The sequence below is a fragment of the Neospora caninum genome, chromosome VI (genome assembly GCF_000208865.1).
Source record: "Neospora caninum Liverpool complete genome, chromosome VI".
NCBI lineage: Eukaryota > Apicomplexa > Conoidasida > Eucoccidiorida > Sarcocystidae > Neospora > Neospora caninum.
This window is the reverse complement of record NC_018392.1, coordinates 118,200-134,884: the sequence shown is the minus strand read 5'-3', so window position 1 is coordinate 134,884 and position 16,685 is coordinate 118,200. Positions and strand designations below refer to the sequence as shown.

The 16,685-nt window shown below is 52.2% G+C and overlaps 2 protein-coding genes across 2 annotated transcripts; one reads left to right on the top strand and one right to left on the bottom strand.

The window, feature by feature from the left end:
* Positions 1–2,364: 2,364 nt before the first annotated feature.
* Positions 2,365–6,875, bottom strand: NCLIV_015560 (hypothetical protein; the record flags this gene model as incomplete). Its single annotated transcript, XM_003881748.1, has 10 exons — positions 2,365–2,598; positions 3,097–3,193; positions 3,517–3,556; positions 3,730–3,785; positions 4,056–4,177; positions 4,540–4,605; positions 5,141–5,350; positions 5,610–5,664; positions 5,957–6,042; positions 6,297–6,875. The coding sequence occupies 10 exons, from the start codon at positions 6,873–6,875 to the stop codon at positions 2,365–2,367; spliced, it is 1,545 nt and encodes a 514-aa protein (XP_003881797.1).
* A 1,845-nt stretch (positions 6,876–8,720) lies between these two features.
* Positions 8,721–14,324, top strand: NCLIV_015550 (putative 26S proteasome non-ATPase regulatory subunit; the record flags this gene model as incomplete). Its single annotated transcript, XM_003881747.1, has 11 exons — positions 8,721–8,824; positions 9,550–9,612; positions 10,170–10,249; positions 10,566–10,633; positions 11,119–11,256; positions 11,516–11,661; positions 12,028–12,119; positions 12,455–12,674; positions 13,088–13,243; positions 13,701–13,821; positions 14,271–14,324. The coding sequence occupies 11 exons, from the start codon at positions 8,721–8,723 to the stop codon at positions 14,322–14,324; spliced, it is 1,242 nt and encodes a 413-aa protein (XP_003881796.1).
* Positions 14,325–16,685: the final 2,361 nt, after the last annotated feature.

Sequence of the window (16,685 nt, the reverse complement as noted above, 5' to 3'; positions counted from 1 at the left end):
TACCCAGCCAATCGCACACTCAAGCGCGTTGAGACTTCCGCGACTCATGACCAAAAACAGATCGCATGTTCTTTTTGATACTTGGGTAGACACGACGCCGCCGCCACTCGCGAAACGGGAATCCGCGGCGTCTTCCGAAGCTTCTGCAAGTCAGGCAGTGCAATTCTTCTGACAGACGCGGCACTCGAACGCGAAAGCACACACATTTCCTGTGACCTGGCTTTTAAGGAAACGCGACGGTGACTGTTTCGCGCTGCCGTCACGACACACTCCATTCTCGGTTCGCGACAAACCGGTCAAGTCGACCAGGAACGCGTCCCTGTGGACCCACTTCCTGCGGAACTGCGATTGCGAAAACCCGAGCTCCTACAAAGAAGGCGCACAACGGTCAGCACGCGTTTCGGCCAGGGGTGAGACGATGCAGTCCGGAGGAGGCCGAACGTCTGGTTTTTTCCCTTTTCGGCTTCGCCTTTTTTCCCAAGAGACTGCCAAGCAGGAAGGCAGAAAGACCGTCTGGAAAAAGGCTTCTTTCTGCGCGGAACCGTTGCAAAAGAGCCGAGGAAACACCGATCTAGAACCGCGACCGCACGCGAGGGACGGAGTCTCGCGAGACACGCACACACTAGAGACGCGAATCGGAGACAAGGGCGGAACTGGAAACGTTTTTCTCTGTGAAAAACCGGATGCGAACGCGCGAACTCGGCGAGAGGAGGCAGGAGGTTTCGGTTACACGACGGAAACGGAGAAACCCCACGGGATTTCGCAACAGAGACACGGCAGATCGCCATGGAGACACCGCATTTCGCTCGACGAAAAAGCGGGCGGGAGTGTCCTTTTCTCGCGGCACAGAGAGCGCGGATTCGCACGGAATCAAAAACTTCCTGCCGCCGCAGCAAACGATCATTGCGAGTCCAAAACGGCGGAAGTGGGAGGTAAACGCCTCACAGATTCATCTACATATTTGCATATCTATATGTCGAACACGTCTGTACAGATACGTCTATCTACTCATCGGTGTGTTCACGGAACAGGCGAGTAACAGATGTGACAAGACGCAGAACATGGCGCCTGTGTGTGTGTATCGTGGAGCAACTCGCGTTGCTCTGGGATCCGGTAAATCCTGTTGTTCGTTTCCCTGGCCTTCGCGGTGGTGCAAAGACTTGCCGAGGCGCCCCTCGACGATTTGTGTTAGCCCGAGAAAGCCCCATTTGAGCCGCACGGTCTGGCGCCGCCGCTTTTGGGGGATTCCCGCGAGAACAGGAGAAAAAAGGCGATTTGTACAAATACGAATCCAACAACACGGTCGTCAACTGTTTTCTGTCTAAAAAGCAAGCTTTGTGGTGGCGACGGACGTCTCTAAATCGCTGCTCGGGAGGTCAGAGACAGGCGAGGAGCGACACCGCTGGTGGGTACAGCGCGAATTGCAAAGAAAAGCGGAGAACCCGAAAAGAACACGAACGGAGAGGAGAGGCGAGGCACGAATACACAGGAGATAAAGAGCCAGGAAGAGCGACACGGACGGAGAAACGGACCGTGGTGAGAACGCGAGATCTCAAAGAAAAGCTTCAAGAGAGACGCACGGGTAGTCTCCATGCACACCTGCTGGCAGTTCATGAAAAAGGGACTCTTTCCCCCGTGAAACGTTTTTTCTAGTGGAGAAAAAGGGCGCTGAACGCAACCTTGCGCTTGCTCCATACAGGGCATGTCTCACAAGATAACGCGCGTGTGATATAGGCTCCGGACCTCTATATCCATGGATAAATGCATATTCACATGTACACAAGCGTATACGAACCCGCAGACACCTGTGCATATATACATATACATAAATATGTAGGCGCGATATATTGCTGGAAGCACGGCTTTAGGAATCCGCGAGGTTGCCGAGGAGAGCACTGAAAACGGAGCAAATCGTGGCGTCCGTGCGGTTGCCCCTCCACTGGGAAGTTTGTCTCTTTTTCGGCAGCTGTCGCCTGGATCCAGCTCTCGGCAAAAACTTGAAAACATCCCCTTGCAACCCCAAACGAAAACGAAAAGTGCCTTTCGTTGAACCTCTTGGAGGACCCGATTCTTCGAACCGAGAAGCACGCCGCCCACTCTCGCGTTACGCGCGTCTCTCCTTCGCTCCGACTCCTCTGTGTCTCTCCTCGTTCTCGTTTTGCCTGTCTCGATCTCAACGCTAAACCACGAGAAAAAGAACCCGATAAGTGTTGGTTTTCAAGCAAAAGGCAGACGCTCGTGTGCCTCTCTCCAAGTTCTTCGTCCCCTAGTTACGTCTTTGACCGGTGTCCTTCAGAGGCGTCTTTTCCTCGGCGCTCTTCCCGGCGCGCGTTGCCTTGTCCCTTTCCTCTCTCTTCGCCATTTTTAGTCCAAGTCAAGTCGGACCACGCCTCCTGGCGCAGCCGCGCCGGCTCTGTCGCCGCCCGTCTCGCCCGCCGACTCGGCGTTCCCCAGTCCAGGCGCCCCCGGCGAAGACCGCAAGTGCCCAGTCGCTCGCGTGCTCGCCTGCGCGACGAGACCGTCTAATTCAGTCACTTTGTTCAGCAGAATGTCGAAAGCCATCTCCACAATCTGCTCAGCAGGCATCACACCCGTCGACTGAAGAGAGAAGGGAACGAGGAAGGACACACACGCACAGCGGCCGTGGGCACGAAGCAGCACGGAGCGATGCGTACCGGAGGCGAAAAGAGAAACATGCATCGAGCGAAAACACTCCCCTTTGAGAAAAACGCGCAGTGCAAACGACGAAAAACGTCAGATCCCCCCGCTCACGCCCGAAAACCTGACAGTCATGTGCACGTGCATGCATACCTAGTCACATACAGATACATCTATCTATCTATCTATCTATCTATCTATCTATCTATCTATCTATCTATCTATCTATCTATATATATATATATCTGTCTATATAGGTGTATTTAGCTCTTTTCGGATCGACTGAAGAGTCTGTTTCGTTCTCTAGAGAATCTCCTTGTCGTGTGCGTGGCACGGGTCTCTCTTCTCAGTGGAATCTGCGACTGCGGTGTTTGCCCGGGCTTTTTGCCACCGCGAAGAGGCGCCGAAAACCTGCGCCTTGTTGGCCACAACACGCACCTCCACAGTGAAGTAAAACTTCCGCTCGTTGGGCTCCACGCGAACGAGCTTTCGATAGCCGAGATCCTGCGCCTTGATCTTGCACTGGTCGCAGTAGCTGAGGAAAAAAGAGAGGAAAGCGAAACGGCTCCGCATTAAATCTCCCTGGAACACCCCGCGGAATCAGAGCCTTCATATGCACGTACATGTATCCATACATAAGTATACATAAATATATGTATATATGCATATATATGTATATGTAGGGATATATAGATCTATCTACAACTATATGTAAAGACGCATACATATGAAGTATATATATAGATATAGATATAGATATGTAGAGATCTGCGTGTTGTGTGTGTGAAGACGAGTGTCTGTGAGTTGCTTCGAGCCGATGGATATTGAGGCACCATTCGAACAGACCTGCGCACTTACATGCAGTTAATTTTGTTCTCGACGCGAAGCATTCCATTGCCTGAGGAAGAAAGCAGAGAACCCGTGAAGCGAGAGTGAGACGCAACACAAGAGATCAGGAGAGCAGGCCGGAAGAAAGCCGCGAAGCAGACACACTCGGCGCAGGAAAACTGGGAAGCGACAGAGAACCCTTCAAGAAGAGACAGCCGCGAGCAAAGGTCTCCACTTTCTCACCTCCAGTCGCAGTGTCATCGATGAAGGCGAAGACGTCCCGGGGGCAAGAGGCGGCTCTGAGAAAACGGAAAACCCAACAACAATTCAGTCTGTCACAGAAAACGCATCTCAGACCTGGCTCTCTTCCCGTGGTTTTCTCAGCCGTCGTTCTTCCGCCACCGCCCTCAGCAAGGCTGGGCGGCATCCGCTCCCTCCTCGTTTACTCCTCGACTTTCTCCTCGGCTGTTTCTTCTCGTTCTCTTCTTTCTGTTCTGATCTTTTTCTCTTCTCTATTCTCTCTCCCACTCTCTGTCTTCCTTGCCTTCGCAAAAGCAGCGCCTCCTTACATTTGCCTCTTTACTTCCGCTGGCGCCCGCGCGAGCTGGTCTTCTTCGAAGGAGATCTCAGGTTCGAACTTGTACGACGCCGTGGCCACGGGTGACCACTTTGCATGCAGTTTCCCCATCCCCTGAAAAAAAAAAGAAGCTCGGAAGATCAGTGACAGAGGAGAAGAAGAAGCGAGACAGCGCGAGGCGCCGCCGCGGGGGGCGGTCGCGGGCGAAGAACCAGTTGGGGAAAAACCATCTCCTTTTCCCCAACTGGTTCTTCCCACATTTCCACCCGAAAAAAGACCCAGCAGAGAGAAACGCACAAGAAATGCCACGCGGGGCACTGCTCAACCGGGCATGGTGCAGCACCAGGTGCGCGACAGAGTTCAATCGTTTCTAAGACCAATTTTGTGGCCAAAAAACGGAGGCAGAAACCAGGGCGAACTGTCTCTTTCTGCTCCAGAATCGACTGCACACTCACACGCCACATGCGCGTTCTCACCTTGATCGCAGTCATTCGCATGTTCACACTTTGGTTCCTCCGCAGCTTGACAATGGGAATGCCGTCCTGAAAAAAGACACGAAATCTCACATGTCAAAAATTCCTTGGCAACGGCGACCTCGCTCATCGCCAAAACGCAACAGCCTCTAATAGCCATATATATATAAGATATATATATGACATATACGATATATGTATATATATACATATGCGTAAATGGATGTATGTTTGCGTTGGGTGTCTGTAGATGTCTGGGTGTGCCTAGGAGATGCAGCTTTTTTATCTCAGTTTGTGCGTGTTGTCCTCGCTGTCTTGATATCTCTCGCTGAGTTTCTTCTCCGACTCAGAACCTCTGGGCGTTCTCAGAAGACGCAGCCCTCACAACGTATGTCGCCTAACTGGAGTCAGTTTCGATCTCAGAGGGACTCAAACGTCTCTGTCTTCGCGATTTCGACACACATGTGTGTTGATTCAGACGCGTGGAGCACGATCCACGCCGCTTCGTCGAAACGTAATGCGAAAGTGCACGTTCCGAGGCTATATCTCACGCAAGGACTTTGCATTTGCAACAAAACAGTCGTGTTACCGTCGGTGCTCGTACCATCTCTTTTTGTTGCATTTCGCGCGGGAGCGGAACAGGCATGGGACAGCTCAGGTCGAGAAATCCGCCGCCAGGAGCAAGGGCTGTTCCGCGGCCTGCATTATCCGCGACGATGTCCCGGTGGGTGACGAGCAAGGAATCGTTTTGGCAAACCACGTCCAAGGCGTACTGGACGCTGCAGCGAGGGCAGTGGTCGGCGCAGTCGCAGTCCTAAAGGAGAGCGAGAAAGGACGGAACAGAGAAAAAAACATGAAAAAAACGGGAAGAAGAGGATGGAGAAGAAGAGGAAGGAGAGAGAAAAGCATACAAAGAAAAGTCACAAGGAAGTGCGAAAGAGGCAGCTGATGTGGCAGAGGAGAAAAAAAAGGGACGGGGAAGGAGCAGACAGAAGAGCACGAGCCAGGGTGCAAAACAGAGAAAAAGTGAAAAGACATCAACGAAAGAAATGCGTCCGAGGGTTTCGCCCTACCTCGCGGTTGACGAACTCCGCCACCCGAGTGCTGTCGATAGGAAGCAGTCCCAGCCTGGAGGAAAGCCGGCAGACCAGCCAAGCAAAGACGAGATGCGCCACACACAACGGGGCAGAGAGCGACGAATGCGCTGAGGCAAACACAGCAATGCATGAAACTTTCTTTGCTCCATCTTCAAATGCATCTATCTGTATGTATAGGCGGGCATGCACGCAACTGGATATGTCGTATCGGGATGTTCACAAAAGGTGGGACGAAAAGCGGCGCGCGACGGAGCGAATCTGCGATGATAGAGAGACGAAACGCCAGAAGAAAGAGTACTCAACACTGTACGAGAATTTCTGACCTGTGGGAGATGTACTCGTCGTGCAACACGCTGGTGTTCTCGTAGACGGTGACTAGATCGATGGCGAGGGTGGGAACTTCGGCAATCTGTCAGCGAAACGCACGCATGGCAATCGCTCGAAGAAATGCGTTGTCTTTCTCTCTCGCGGGGCTTATTCCCGCCATTTTTGCCCGATTCGCAGCAACGCCTTTGCACTGAGTTGCGCTATACCCCAAAAATATATATCCTTCTGTCGAAACTCCGTCGCCTAACCCCCCGCCCCGTCTCTGCTCTCGGACTGTCGGTTCGCCTAGACAGAGCGCGGCTCTTTTCTCGCGGGTGTCTTCTTTTTTGCGCCTACCATGACGCGTCTGAGAGCATTTGCGATCGAGACGTCGCAGTTTTCCAAGAGAAACTGGACTTTACTGGGCGACACTTCTTTGACGACGATGCTCGGCTCGTAGGCCATGGAGCCGACAGCCCCTGTCCCCGTGAGGCCCATGAAGGCCCCACCAGAGGGGAACGCAGCCCCCGGGAAGGCCGTGGTCAGGAGCCCCGAGGCCGAGGCGGGCGCTTGCCCGCCGGAGACAGCGCCGAAAGTGTCTCTTTCGAAGCGTCCGGCTTGCTCGCCTTCGCGCTTCGAGAGAAGGGAAGAAAAATAATCGCCCTTCCCAGAGAACTGTGCGCTCAGACCTCCCTGGGGAGCCTCTTCCTTCGACACCCCCCGGCCGTCCTCGGCTTCGACCCCCGGCCCCGCATGCGTAGGGCCCGCGAGTTGGGCTCCACGACCGCGGCCGGAAGGCCCGGCGACAGCAGCGTCGCTTGCGCCGAGGCCAGCAGCGTTTCCCTGTCCCAAGGCGGATGCGTGGGAAGAGGAAAAAGAGTCGTGTTGTTGACTCGCTCCAGGCCCTGGAACGGGCTGCGAGAAGAAACTATCCATGGCGAAAGAGGAGAAGCAAATACGGGCGGAGACGTTCTCAGTTTTCGCCTTGTGCTGTAGACGCGGTGAGGACCGGCGGCAACGCGCCCGCTCTCCGAAGGGCCCCTTCCCCCACCCCGAGAGGCTTGACGCACAGATCTCCCAAAGCCGCCGAGAGCGAATAAGCAGAAACGCAGCAGGATAATTCCGAGTGTACAGACACCTGAGAAAAGAGAGTGAGATCGAGACCGGCAGGGGAGGAACAGGAAGCGACAGCCGACGGAAGAGAGGCGCCAGAGAAAAGTAGAGACAACGACGTCGAAGTCTTCGCCTCTCGGCACTCCGTTGGGATCTTCCAAAGTGCAAGGAAAACACGAGACAGGAAAGCGAAAGGAGAACGGGAAAGGAGAAGGAAGGAAAAAGAGAGAAGGGAGGGTAGGACGAAAGAGATGGAGTGTACCGAGTGATGCGAGAGGAGAGACGAAAGGAAGGCCGAGACAACTTAAGGAGAGAGAGTGAGGGAGAGCAAGGCACGTTCCGTTGGTCTAGAATGAGAGTGACGACTGGAGTAGAGAGAGAGTGAACACTGGAATGGAAAGAGAGTGAAAAATGGAAACAAGACGGGCGGCATTGACAAGGTTAATCTTTCTCCGCTTCTTGCTGGTCCAAAACGCCGTGGAGGCTGCGAGCTGGAGGGAGAGACAACGGACGAGAGGGAAAACAGAAACAAAACTGAGAAGGGAGGAAGCGCAAGTCGTTTTGGTGGGAAGAGCGCCAGACGTCGAGGGTCAGTGGCGAAAACGTTGACAGGAAAGATTCGAAAACATCCGAGAGAGACAGGAACAGGGCGGCAGCCCCCCACATATATATGCGTGTATATGGAGCAAGGTGTGGTCCTCCCTTTCAGTTCGTTTCTCTTCTCGGCCTTCTCCAATCTTCCTCCGAAAAATAGGTTTCCACAGGCCGTCCCCGCTCTGTCAACAGAGAAAGAAGCGCTCGGCAGAGACACTCAGCGCAGAGGCGCTTTCCTCGCGCACGGAACTCTGCCGAAAAATCGCCGCCAGCTGTGCGCATGCAGTTCCTTCTCGCCTCTATGTTGTCACTCGCCGCGCCCGCCTCGCTGTTGCTGGCCCTGTCTATACCGCCGAACTTTTCGCCGAAAATTCTTTCTCTCCGTTTCCCTCGATGCAAGCTGAACCTCACCTCGCCAGGTGTCGCGTTTGCTCGGTCCGCACACAGCTTTTGTGCACCGAGCGCGCGTGTCGTTTCTTCGTCCGCGGAACCTAGACTTTCGGGTGTACGTACACCGCCCGCGGGTGTCGGGTCGCTCGCTGTCCGAGAGCGAAATCGCTCCAGCGTCCGCAGAATAAAAGAAAAACCCGTCCAGTTGTTTGCCTTTCTCTTTGTACTTTCCCGCACTTCTCTCCACGAGATATAGGGGTGCGGTTGTGCTTTGGCCTCTCTTCTTCCTTGGACCTCCCGTCTCGCCTCTGTCTTCACGCGCTAGGGGGTGTGTGAGCTCCCGACGCGGCGAGCCGTTCTTTCTTCTTTCTTCTCGTTTGTCTTTTTCGTTGTTTCTTTTCTATCCCCTGTTCTCTCTTCCCTCTCCGCGAGCGGTGCTCGAAAAGCCTGCAGCGTGGTTCGAGGGGCAAAAAAGCTTTCTTTCCCCTCACGTGTCTCTCCCTAGGTAGGGCTGGTCACGGGCGGTATTGCAGGCGACCAAAAAGACCGACGCAAGTCGTCCACGTCTTCCAAAGACCTCACCCCGTGCAACGCATCGCCTTTCCTCGCGTCTCCCTCTCCCGGTCTGTTCTCTAACCTATCCTCGCTCTCTCTCCTGGTTTGTCTCCGCGTGTGTTCCACACTATGGGGCCAGCACCCGAGCAGAAAGGCGCCGGGACGCCTTCAGCGCCACCCGCGACAAATGGAGAAGCTGGAAAGACAGCCGAACCTCTCAAGGAAGCAGAGACGTAAGAAAAAGCGAAGCATGCGCCTACAGCCGCTCCCGTCACGTGTAACTCTCTGGGAACAGATACATGCCTATTTCCAGACGTGTATTTGTAAACGCTTGAATTCACAATATCCATATGCATATACGTCCATGTATAAATGTGTGTGCATTGCTCTCTGTGCCAGAATCTCTCGATCTGTCTACATATCCGTGTATACACGCATTTGTATTATGGAGTCGTCTCGTAGAATCTGAGTATGTAGGCAAGAGGATCAACAACGGGCTAATGACCCGAAGAGAGAGGAGCAGAGGCGAATTCTGCGTTGTCTCTTCCTTTCGTGGTTTCTGCCCAATCGTATTTTCCCCGTTCTTCTCCACATTGCTCCTTTTCCCTCGTGCTCGCGATTTCTGTGTCTCTTTCCTCGCTTGGCCGTGCCGCCCGTTTCTTTCCGGTTTCTCTCCAGTTTTTTCCCCTTCTCTCAGTGGTCCTCTCTCGTGGCCATTTTCTTGCTCTCTCTTCTTTCTCTTGCTTTTTTTCTGTCCTGTCTCCCTCTTTCCTTCTGCTGTCTCCGAGTGTCTTTTGTCAAGCTCCGCGCTCGTCCTTCCTTCCTTGCGAGTCTCCCTCGAATTCTCCGTGGTGGAACCCCGCGCTTTCGTCTGTCTCTTTCTCCTGAGTCGCCCTCGCGCCTTTTCCCATCTGTGTCGTCGCTTTTCTCTGCGTTTCCGTCTTTGAACTTTTCGCAGAGTCACAGCCGAGATGGCGGTCGCTCAGGAAACAATTCCCGTCTGCGAGGTTGCCCAGCTGATGTACGTCCTTTCAGAAGGAATCTTGTCTGTCTTCCTTATTCTGCTGCCTTTTGCCTTTCGCTTGCCGCATGCCTCTCCTGTTTCGTTTCCTCTCCGTTCTTGCTTTTCTTTGTCATTTCATATCTCTCAGACCATCTTCTTTCGAGCCCCCACTATTCACTCTCTCTTTTCCCATTTCTTCGCTTTTGCTTCTCGAGCAGACATCAGGTGCTTTTCTTGTTTCGGGCCTCCTGTGCTTCCTCGGGTCTTGGAAGGGTGACGACTGACGAAGATGCACTCTCCACGCGCATGCAAACACCATCTGCGAGCAAGAATAGCGAAGCACGAGTGTCCCATACCCATCGAAAATCCAGATATAATCTATATATCCACGTATGTATATAGATATAATATATATATATATATGAATATATGCAAGCATAAAGCCTTTATTGACCCTCCAACATCAGCATATGCATATATGTATACATATGTATAAGTGTATGGGTACATATCTATAAAGAACACTTTGATTTTTCTATTCATCTGCTGATGTGAAAACAAAATGTTTTTTTCAGCCATGAGTTGCGTCTCCCGGAGGAAACTGGACTTCACGCAAACACCAAGGAGCGCCTCCTTGAGCTCATAAAGAAGAATGGTCAGTCTTGCTATCTCTTTTCTCTCTTCTTCTCTTACTCTCTCTTCTTCTTTTACTCTCTCTTCTTCTCTTACTCTCCCTTGTTCTCGTTCTTTCTCTTCTTCCCTTACTCTCCCTTGTTGTCGTTCTCTTCTCTTTCTCTCTCCTCTTCTCTCTCTTGTTCTTGCTCTCTCTCTTCTTCTCTTTCTTTTCCTATCCTCTCTTCTTCTCTTTCTCTTCCTCTCCTCTCTGCTTCTCTGTCTCTTCTCGTTTCCCTCACGTGCTCTAAAGAAAGACAGGGTGTCTGAGATGCTTTTCGGGAATTTCGTGTGTACAGACATGCTCCCTCTGTACCAGCAAGTCTGCGAGGAGTTCCGCTGGCCTGTGGATCAAACCCTTGCTCAGGTGCGCTCTGAACCGCCTGGAAAAGCGGTTTTCTTTCTTTCGCTTTCTTGCGCTGTTAAAAAGTCGACTATTCTGCTCTCTCGCGCCTCTTCCCTCTCGTGGGCCATTCTGCTTCTCGACGCGGAAGTCGAGGCGGAGACGGGTCTTTTTCGAAATTTCAAAGGAAGAACGGGGAGCGTTCGGCATCTCTTTCTCTCTTTTTCGTGACGGGGGAGAAACTCTGGAAATAATCTTTTCTGATGAGCTCTGACTAACACCTAGCGAGAGGCGAGAGCGACAAAAAGCACGTGACGCAATTTTTTTTTGAAGCGTTCAGCAGCGACGCAGTTTCGATGTCAGTCTGTCTGTGTTTTTGTCCTGTTTTCCCGGTTCAATCCCCCTTGTCTCTCCTTCCTCGCTCTTTCTCCTCTTTCTCTTTCTCTCTCACTGTCTCTGTCTCGGCTGCTTTCCGTCTTTCTGCCCTTCTCGCCATTCTCTCTTTGCAGTCGATGGAAATGAAGCACAAGGAAGAACTGGAGGCGATCGATGCACGTCTCGAGGAGGCGAAGGAGAAGTACGGAGACGTGGAAGTCCGAGATGCTCTTCTGAGCCGCGCGAATTTCTACTGCCGCATCGGAGACCTCGTAAGGAGGCGCTCGAGGAGAATGGAGAAAAGAGGAAAGAGAGAATCGCTAAAAGGACCGCGAAACTCGCAAACAGGCACGCGAGCAAAGAGAGAATACGGAGAAGAACAGCGGGAAAACGTCTCTGTGCGTCTCCCCACGCATTTCTCTGCTCCGGCCCTTTTTCTCGTCCTTTCGCTTTTTTTCTGTCTCCTTTCGCTCTTGTTTTCTCGGTGTGCTTCTTTCGATCGTTTCCACTTTCTCTTTCTCTCTTTTTCAGAAGCAAGCAGTGAAGGCGTACGACGTGGCGTATCAGAAGACCGTCGGGACCGGTGGAAAGATCGACATCACCCTCACCCTCATTCGTCTCGGTTTCATTTTCTCCGACCAGGAGCTCGTCAAAAAGTACCTCGCTCGCGCTGAAGAGTAAGACAGAGCGAAAGGGGCGAAAATGCCGAGCAGCTGAAAAAAAGATTGTGGACGCCGGGACTTTCCAGTGAGAACGCGATCTCTCTTCCTCTCGTGGCCACAAACAGCCAAATACTCTGAAAGACGTGTTCTCTTATCACCTTCACTTCTGTGCTTTCGCTTCTTTCCCTTCTTACCTCTGTCCTCTCTTTCTCTCATTTTCACTTTTCTGTTCTCTCTCGCCTGTGTCTCCCGTTTTTCTCTCGTTTTGCCCCTCTTCGTTGTGTCCTTCCTCTCGCCTCTGCGCATAAATCTCACCTTGCTTTCCCTCCTGTCACTCTTTTTCGATCTTCTCGTCTTTATCTCCGTCTGTGTTTTTGTCAGAGAACTGGAAAAGGGAGGCGACTGGGAAAGGAGAAACAAAATGAAAGTCTACAAGGGCTTACACCTCGTCACCTGCCGCCAGTTCAAAGAAGGTTCGTGGCAAAAGATCTGTTCTTCCGACTCTTTCGCGTTCTCGCTCCATTTCTGTTTCTCTCCGTCGCTCTCCTTCTTGTCATATCTTTCTCTCGCTATCTCTCTCTCTCTCTGTTTTTGTCTCTATTCTCTGCAGATCTCTGTCTCTTTTGCGTCTCTGTGGTCTCCTTTTCTGTGTGGTTTTTCTTTGCTTCCATTTTCTTCTCTTTTCCTCGAGACAGCGCGGTCGAGGTGTCTGGATTGTCTCTCCGGATGTGGTCATCTCGGAGACATCCGCACGTTTCTCGCCTTCCACAGTTCGTCGCTTCCGCTTTTGCCGCTTTTGCCTCTTCAGCGGCGCAACTGTTCCTCGGTGTGCTGGCCACCTTCCCGACGTGTTCGCTTTTCTCTTTTGAAAAGTTCATCTTTTACGCCGTTCTTCTCGCCCTCCTCACGGAAGACAGGCGCGCGCTGCGGGAACAGCTCCTCACTGCACCACCCGTTCTTGAAGGCGCCGACGAGGAGCTGAAGAACTTTTTGCGCGGCTTCTTCTACGGCCGATACCGCGAATTCATGTCTCTCCTCTGTAAGAAGAAAGCCCGGAGCACACATGTGGATGTCCCTCGATTGTCTTTTATCGTCAGTCGTCTCATTTCTTTCCGAGAGTTGAGCACACCATCGCTTTTGAGAAAAGAGGGAGCAGCGGCGCGATGCACCGAGAAACATATAAAAGAGAGATGCCACGAAAGAGGGAAAGCTACCTGCAAAAAGAGAAAGATCAACATGGATCAGGATTTTTAGTGACAACACAGATAAGGATTCAGCTGACGGACAAACAGGTACGAATAGATATGTATCGATGTATTTCTGCTATTCAGAGGAGACGGCGCGAGAAAGGGAAGGTGTATCTGTCGAGAGACGCGATTTGTGGGCACGCCAGAGAAGTCGTTTTTTCACATTTTCTGGTTTTTTCAGGCCCGATTGCGAGACGCGTGAAATGCGACTTGTACTTGGGTCGGCACTACCTCTACTTTATCCGTGCAATTCGCCTGCGGGCGTACGCGCAGTTTCTCGAGCCGTACAAATCTGTGACGATCGACAACATGGCGACTGCATTCGGTGTCTCTCCTTCGTTCATCGAGGCGTAAGCCAGAAAAGAGAAGAGCAACGGAGATTGAGAGGAACATCGCAAGAAAGAGAGAAGCGGACGACGCAGTGAGAGACTCTGTGAAAAGAGGGGAAGAGCCTGAAGTGGAGAAAGATTTTTCTGCTGTCGTCGCCGTGCGCCTCTTCTTGCCGGGAGCAAGGGAAAGCAGGAGGGCCCGGAGAAGAGGTGAACTGTGCCTCTCGTCGAAAGTGGAATCTTTCCATGGCGAGATCAAAGTCTTCTTCTCTCTCTGTCTCTTTCTTTCTCCCTCTCTTTCTCTCTTTTTTCTCTGTCTCTTTCTCTCGCTGTGTCTCTTTCTCTCCCTCTGCCTCTTTCTCTCGCTCTGTTTCGCCTTTTTCTCTCTCTCTCTTCTTCTTTTTTCTCTTTCTGGTGTATGGGCCCGTCCCATTTCTTGTCTGTCTCGTCTGCTTGGCGCTGGTCGTGCTTTTTTCAGAGAAGTCAGCAGCTTCATCTCCTCTGGAAAGCTGAGCTGTCGCATTGACCGCGTCAATGCGGTTATCGAATCGAACCGTCCGGACGAGAGAAGCCGCTCGTACTTGAGGATCCTGAAACAGGTAAACGCTTCTCGAAAACTGCGAAACGCTGTCTGTAGGGAGCGCGCCTGGCGCGCGTGGCGAAGCCAACTTGGGGCCTTGTCTCTTTGCAATTCCGCCCGTCCTGGAGCGTTTCCTGTGCCTTTCAAAGTCGGAGTTCACATCTGTCAGAGAAGGCTCTTGGCTCGGATGGTCGTTGTGTTAGAAGAGAGAGGTGTTCTCTTCCGCTTGGCCTTTGTCGTCCGCGTGTTGCTCTTCGCGCCTGCAAGGTGTGCTCTTACACTCGCGCGCGCGTCCGCGCCTTTGTGTGGAGCGGGAGGGGAAGGAGTGAGAGGCGAAAGGGGGGAGACGAGGAGTTTTTCTTCTCTTGTCGACAGATTCGACGGAGAGAGGCCGAAAAGGGCGAAGGAGCAGAGAAAACAAAACGCGCATGGCGAGTCTTTCTGTACGGTCTTCTTTCTTCTCTGTAGGGCGACTTGCTCCTCAACCGGATTCAAAAGCTCTCGCGCGTTATTGCGATGTAAAGAGGGAAGGCAAACGCAAGGAAAGCGAGGAGAAGCGGAGCAAGACACTCAGTGGGGAAGCGAAGAGACAGGGGCGAATGTGTGGAGAGAGACAGCAAAGGAAGGTTGTCTTCTCGTTTGAGTTCTTATGAAGGAGAAAGAAGCAAAGCAGTGCGGGGAAAGGGAAAGACGAGAGCAAAGACGAGCATGGAACCGCGTGTGTGTCTTTGTTTTCTCGGAAAAGGGGAACATCTGAGCTTTCAAAAGGTATACTTCTGGGTCCATCTCAACGGTGTGACCGCTCTAGCCTCGACTGAACTTGTGGTGTGTGTACACCTCGCTGCACGGCTTCCCGCACTTTTTCGGCGTACAGGGGGCGAGCCTCTCAGCAGATTTCTCTCCGTTTGCTTCTGTTTTTATCGCGACTGATCGCGCGGGAGTCTCTTCGCGTCTTTGCTGAAAGAAACGCAGACGGATGAAATGTCGAGTTCGCCACAGGAAACTCTTTTTCTCCGAAAAACCATTCACTCCCTCCTTTCGTGTTTTTCTCGCGAATTCCGGCTCCTTGCCTTGTCGCTGACTCTCTTTTTGTTTTTCTTCCTCGCTTCTCTTTCTCTCGGACGCGCACGGTCCTCAGGGAAAAGGAAAAGTTAGGGCATCTCTCTCGAAACAGCGTAAAGCACAGACGGTGGTTCGGTTTCTTCCGCACGTGTGACGAAGAAGACAAATGCAAGACCCGAAGGTCGAGCGACACTTTCTTCCTCACTTCACGAAAAACGCGTTCAGTTCTGCCCAGGATGACAGATGAACCCGGAAGGCGTCATGTCGCTTCCGTGAAGAGAAACTCGTTGACAGATGGAAAACGCCCGTATCTCTTCTCAACACCCGCTGTCTTCCTCGATGTATGGAGCAGATTCGTGTGTCGCTAGCCGGATTCTCTCTGTCTCCCGTTCTCTCCTCCTTCGCGGTTACGCTTTCACCGGCGCATGTGAGAGGGGAGGTTTTTCCTTTCGTTATACTAACTTCCGGTTCCTTCTCTTCCGCCTCTATCTCCTATCTGTTTTTCGCGCGGTTCTCTTCTTCTATCTCTACGCTCACGAGCTCTCCAATCGCGTGCTGTCGAAGCGCTTCCTCAGCTGTGAAATTGTGTCTCTCAATTGCCTCTCTTCTCTAATAGGCTTGCAATATACAAACAGATGATAGAAGAACATGAAGACACACGTATACCGACGCATATATGGTTAGCTATACATATATACGTAAGTATATATATGCCTGGAAACATATATATATATATATATATGCATATGCCTACAAGAATTGGTGAGTATCCATCGGTGTAGATGTGTGAGGGCATTTCAAGTGTGTATTTCATGTTGCAGGGTTGTATGACTCTCTTTCTCCGTAGGTCTTCTTCATATTTCTGTCTTCTGTCCTGACAGTGTGTCTCTTCTTGAGGTTTCTTTTTTTCCTCTCGACATTCATGACAGAAGGCGCGTTTTCGGCCGCATGTAGGCCTCGAGGGAAAGCGCCTTCGGAGGAGAATTCTGGAAACAGTCGGGGCTCCGCAAACAGAAAAACAAGCGTCCTCGGAGTGCAAGCAGAGACAGGAGAGTCGCGAGAAACAGCGGGAACTTCTGTACCTGCTCTCCCCTCTCGGAATCCCCTGTCTCCCTCGCTTTTCTCTTTCCATAACCCATAGCGCGTTGAAAACTCCAAAAAACGTCTCTGTCAACCTTTCCTCGAGGACTCCGTTTTCCGAGTGTTTTTGAGTTGTTTGCGTGCATGCGCTTCCCTCTGCCGACCCTGCGCAAAGACGGCGACGAAAGGGACACATTCCAGAACTCAGCGCAGAGGCTGGGGCGCGAAGAAGGCGAAAAAGCACACATTTCGGAAGAGGCCCGTTAATTTTGACACGAGCAGAGAATTTTTGCGAGGAATCTGCTTTCCTGTCACCTCACGTGTTTCTCAAGGAGGGAGACAAAACGCTTCGCCTTTGCTTCGCCTGCGTCCTGTCTCTTCGTCCGCGCTTCTTCGCCTCGCCCTGTGCTTTCCCTCCGAGGACGAAAAAGCGCGAGAAACGCGAAAGAAAGAGAGTCGCAGTCCCCGAACGCGAGGGGCAAAAACCGAGGGCCCCGCTCCGAGTTCTATGTGTTGAGGTGTAATTACACCTGAAGAAGGGACGCGGCTTCTTCTGCGGGGAAAATGCGGCTCTGAGAGCGCTCTACGGTGAACGGTCGCGATTTTTCGTGCCGCGCAGAGGCCACGAGAAGTTAAGATAAAGGCCTGGACACCTCAAGTCCCCACGAGAAAAACCGTGTTCCACTTCCCCTCGCCAAACAGGCTTTCCGTCTCATCTCTCCTTCTGCCGCTTCCCCCCAC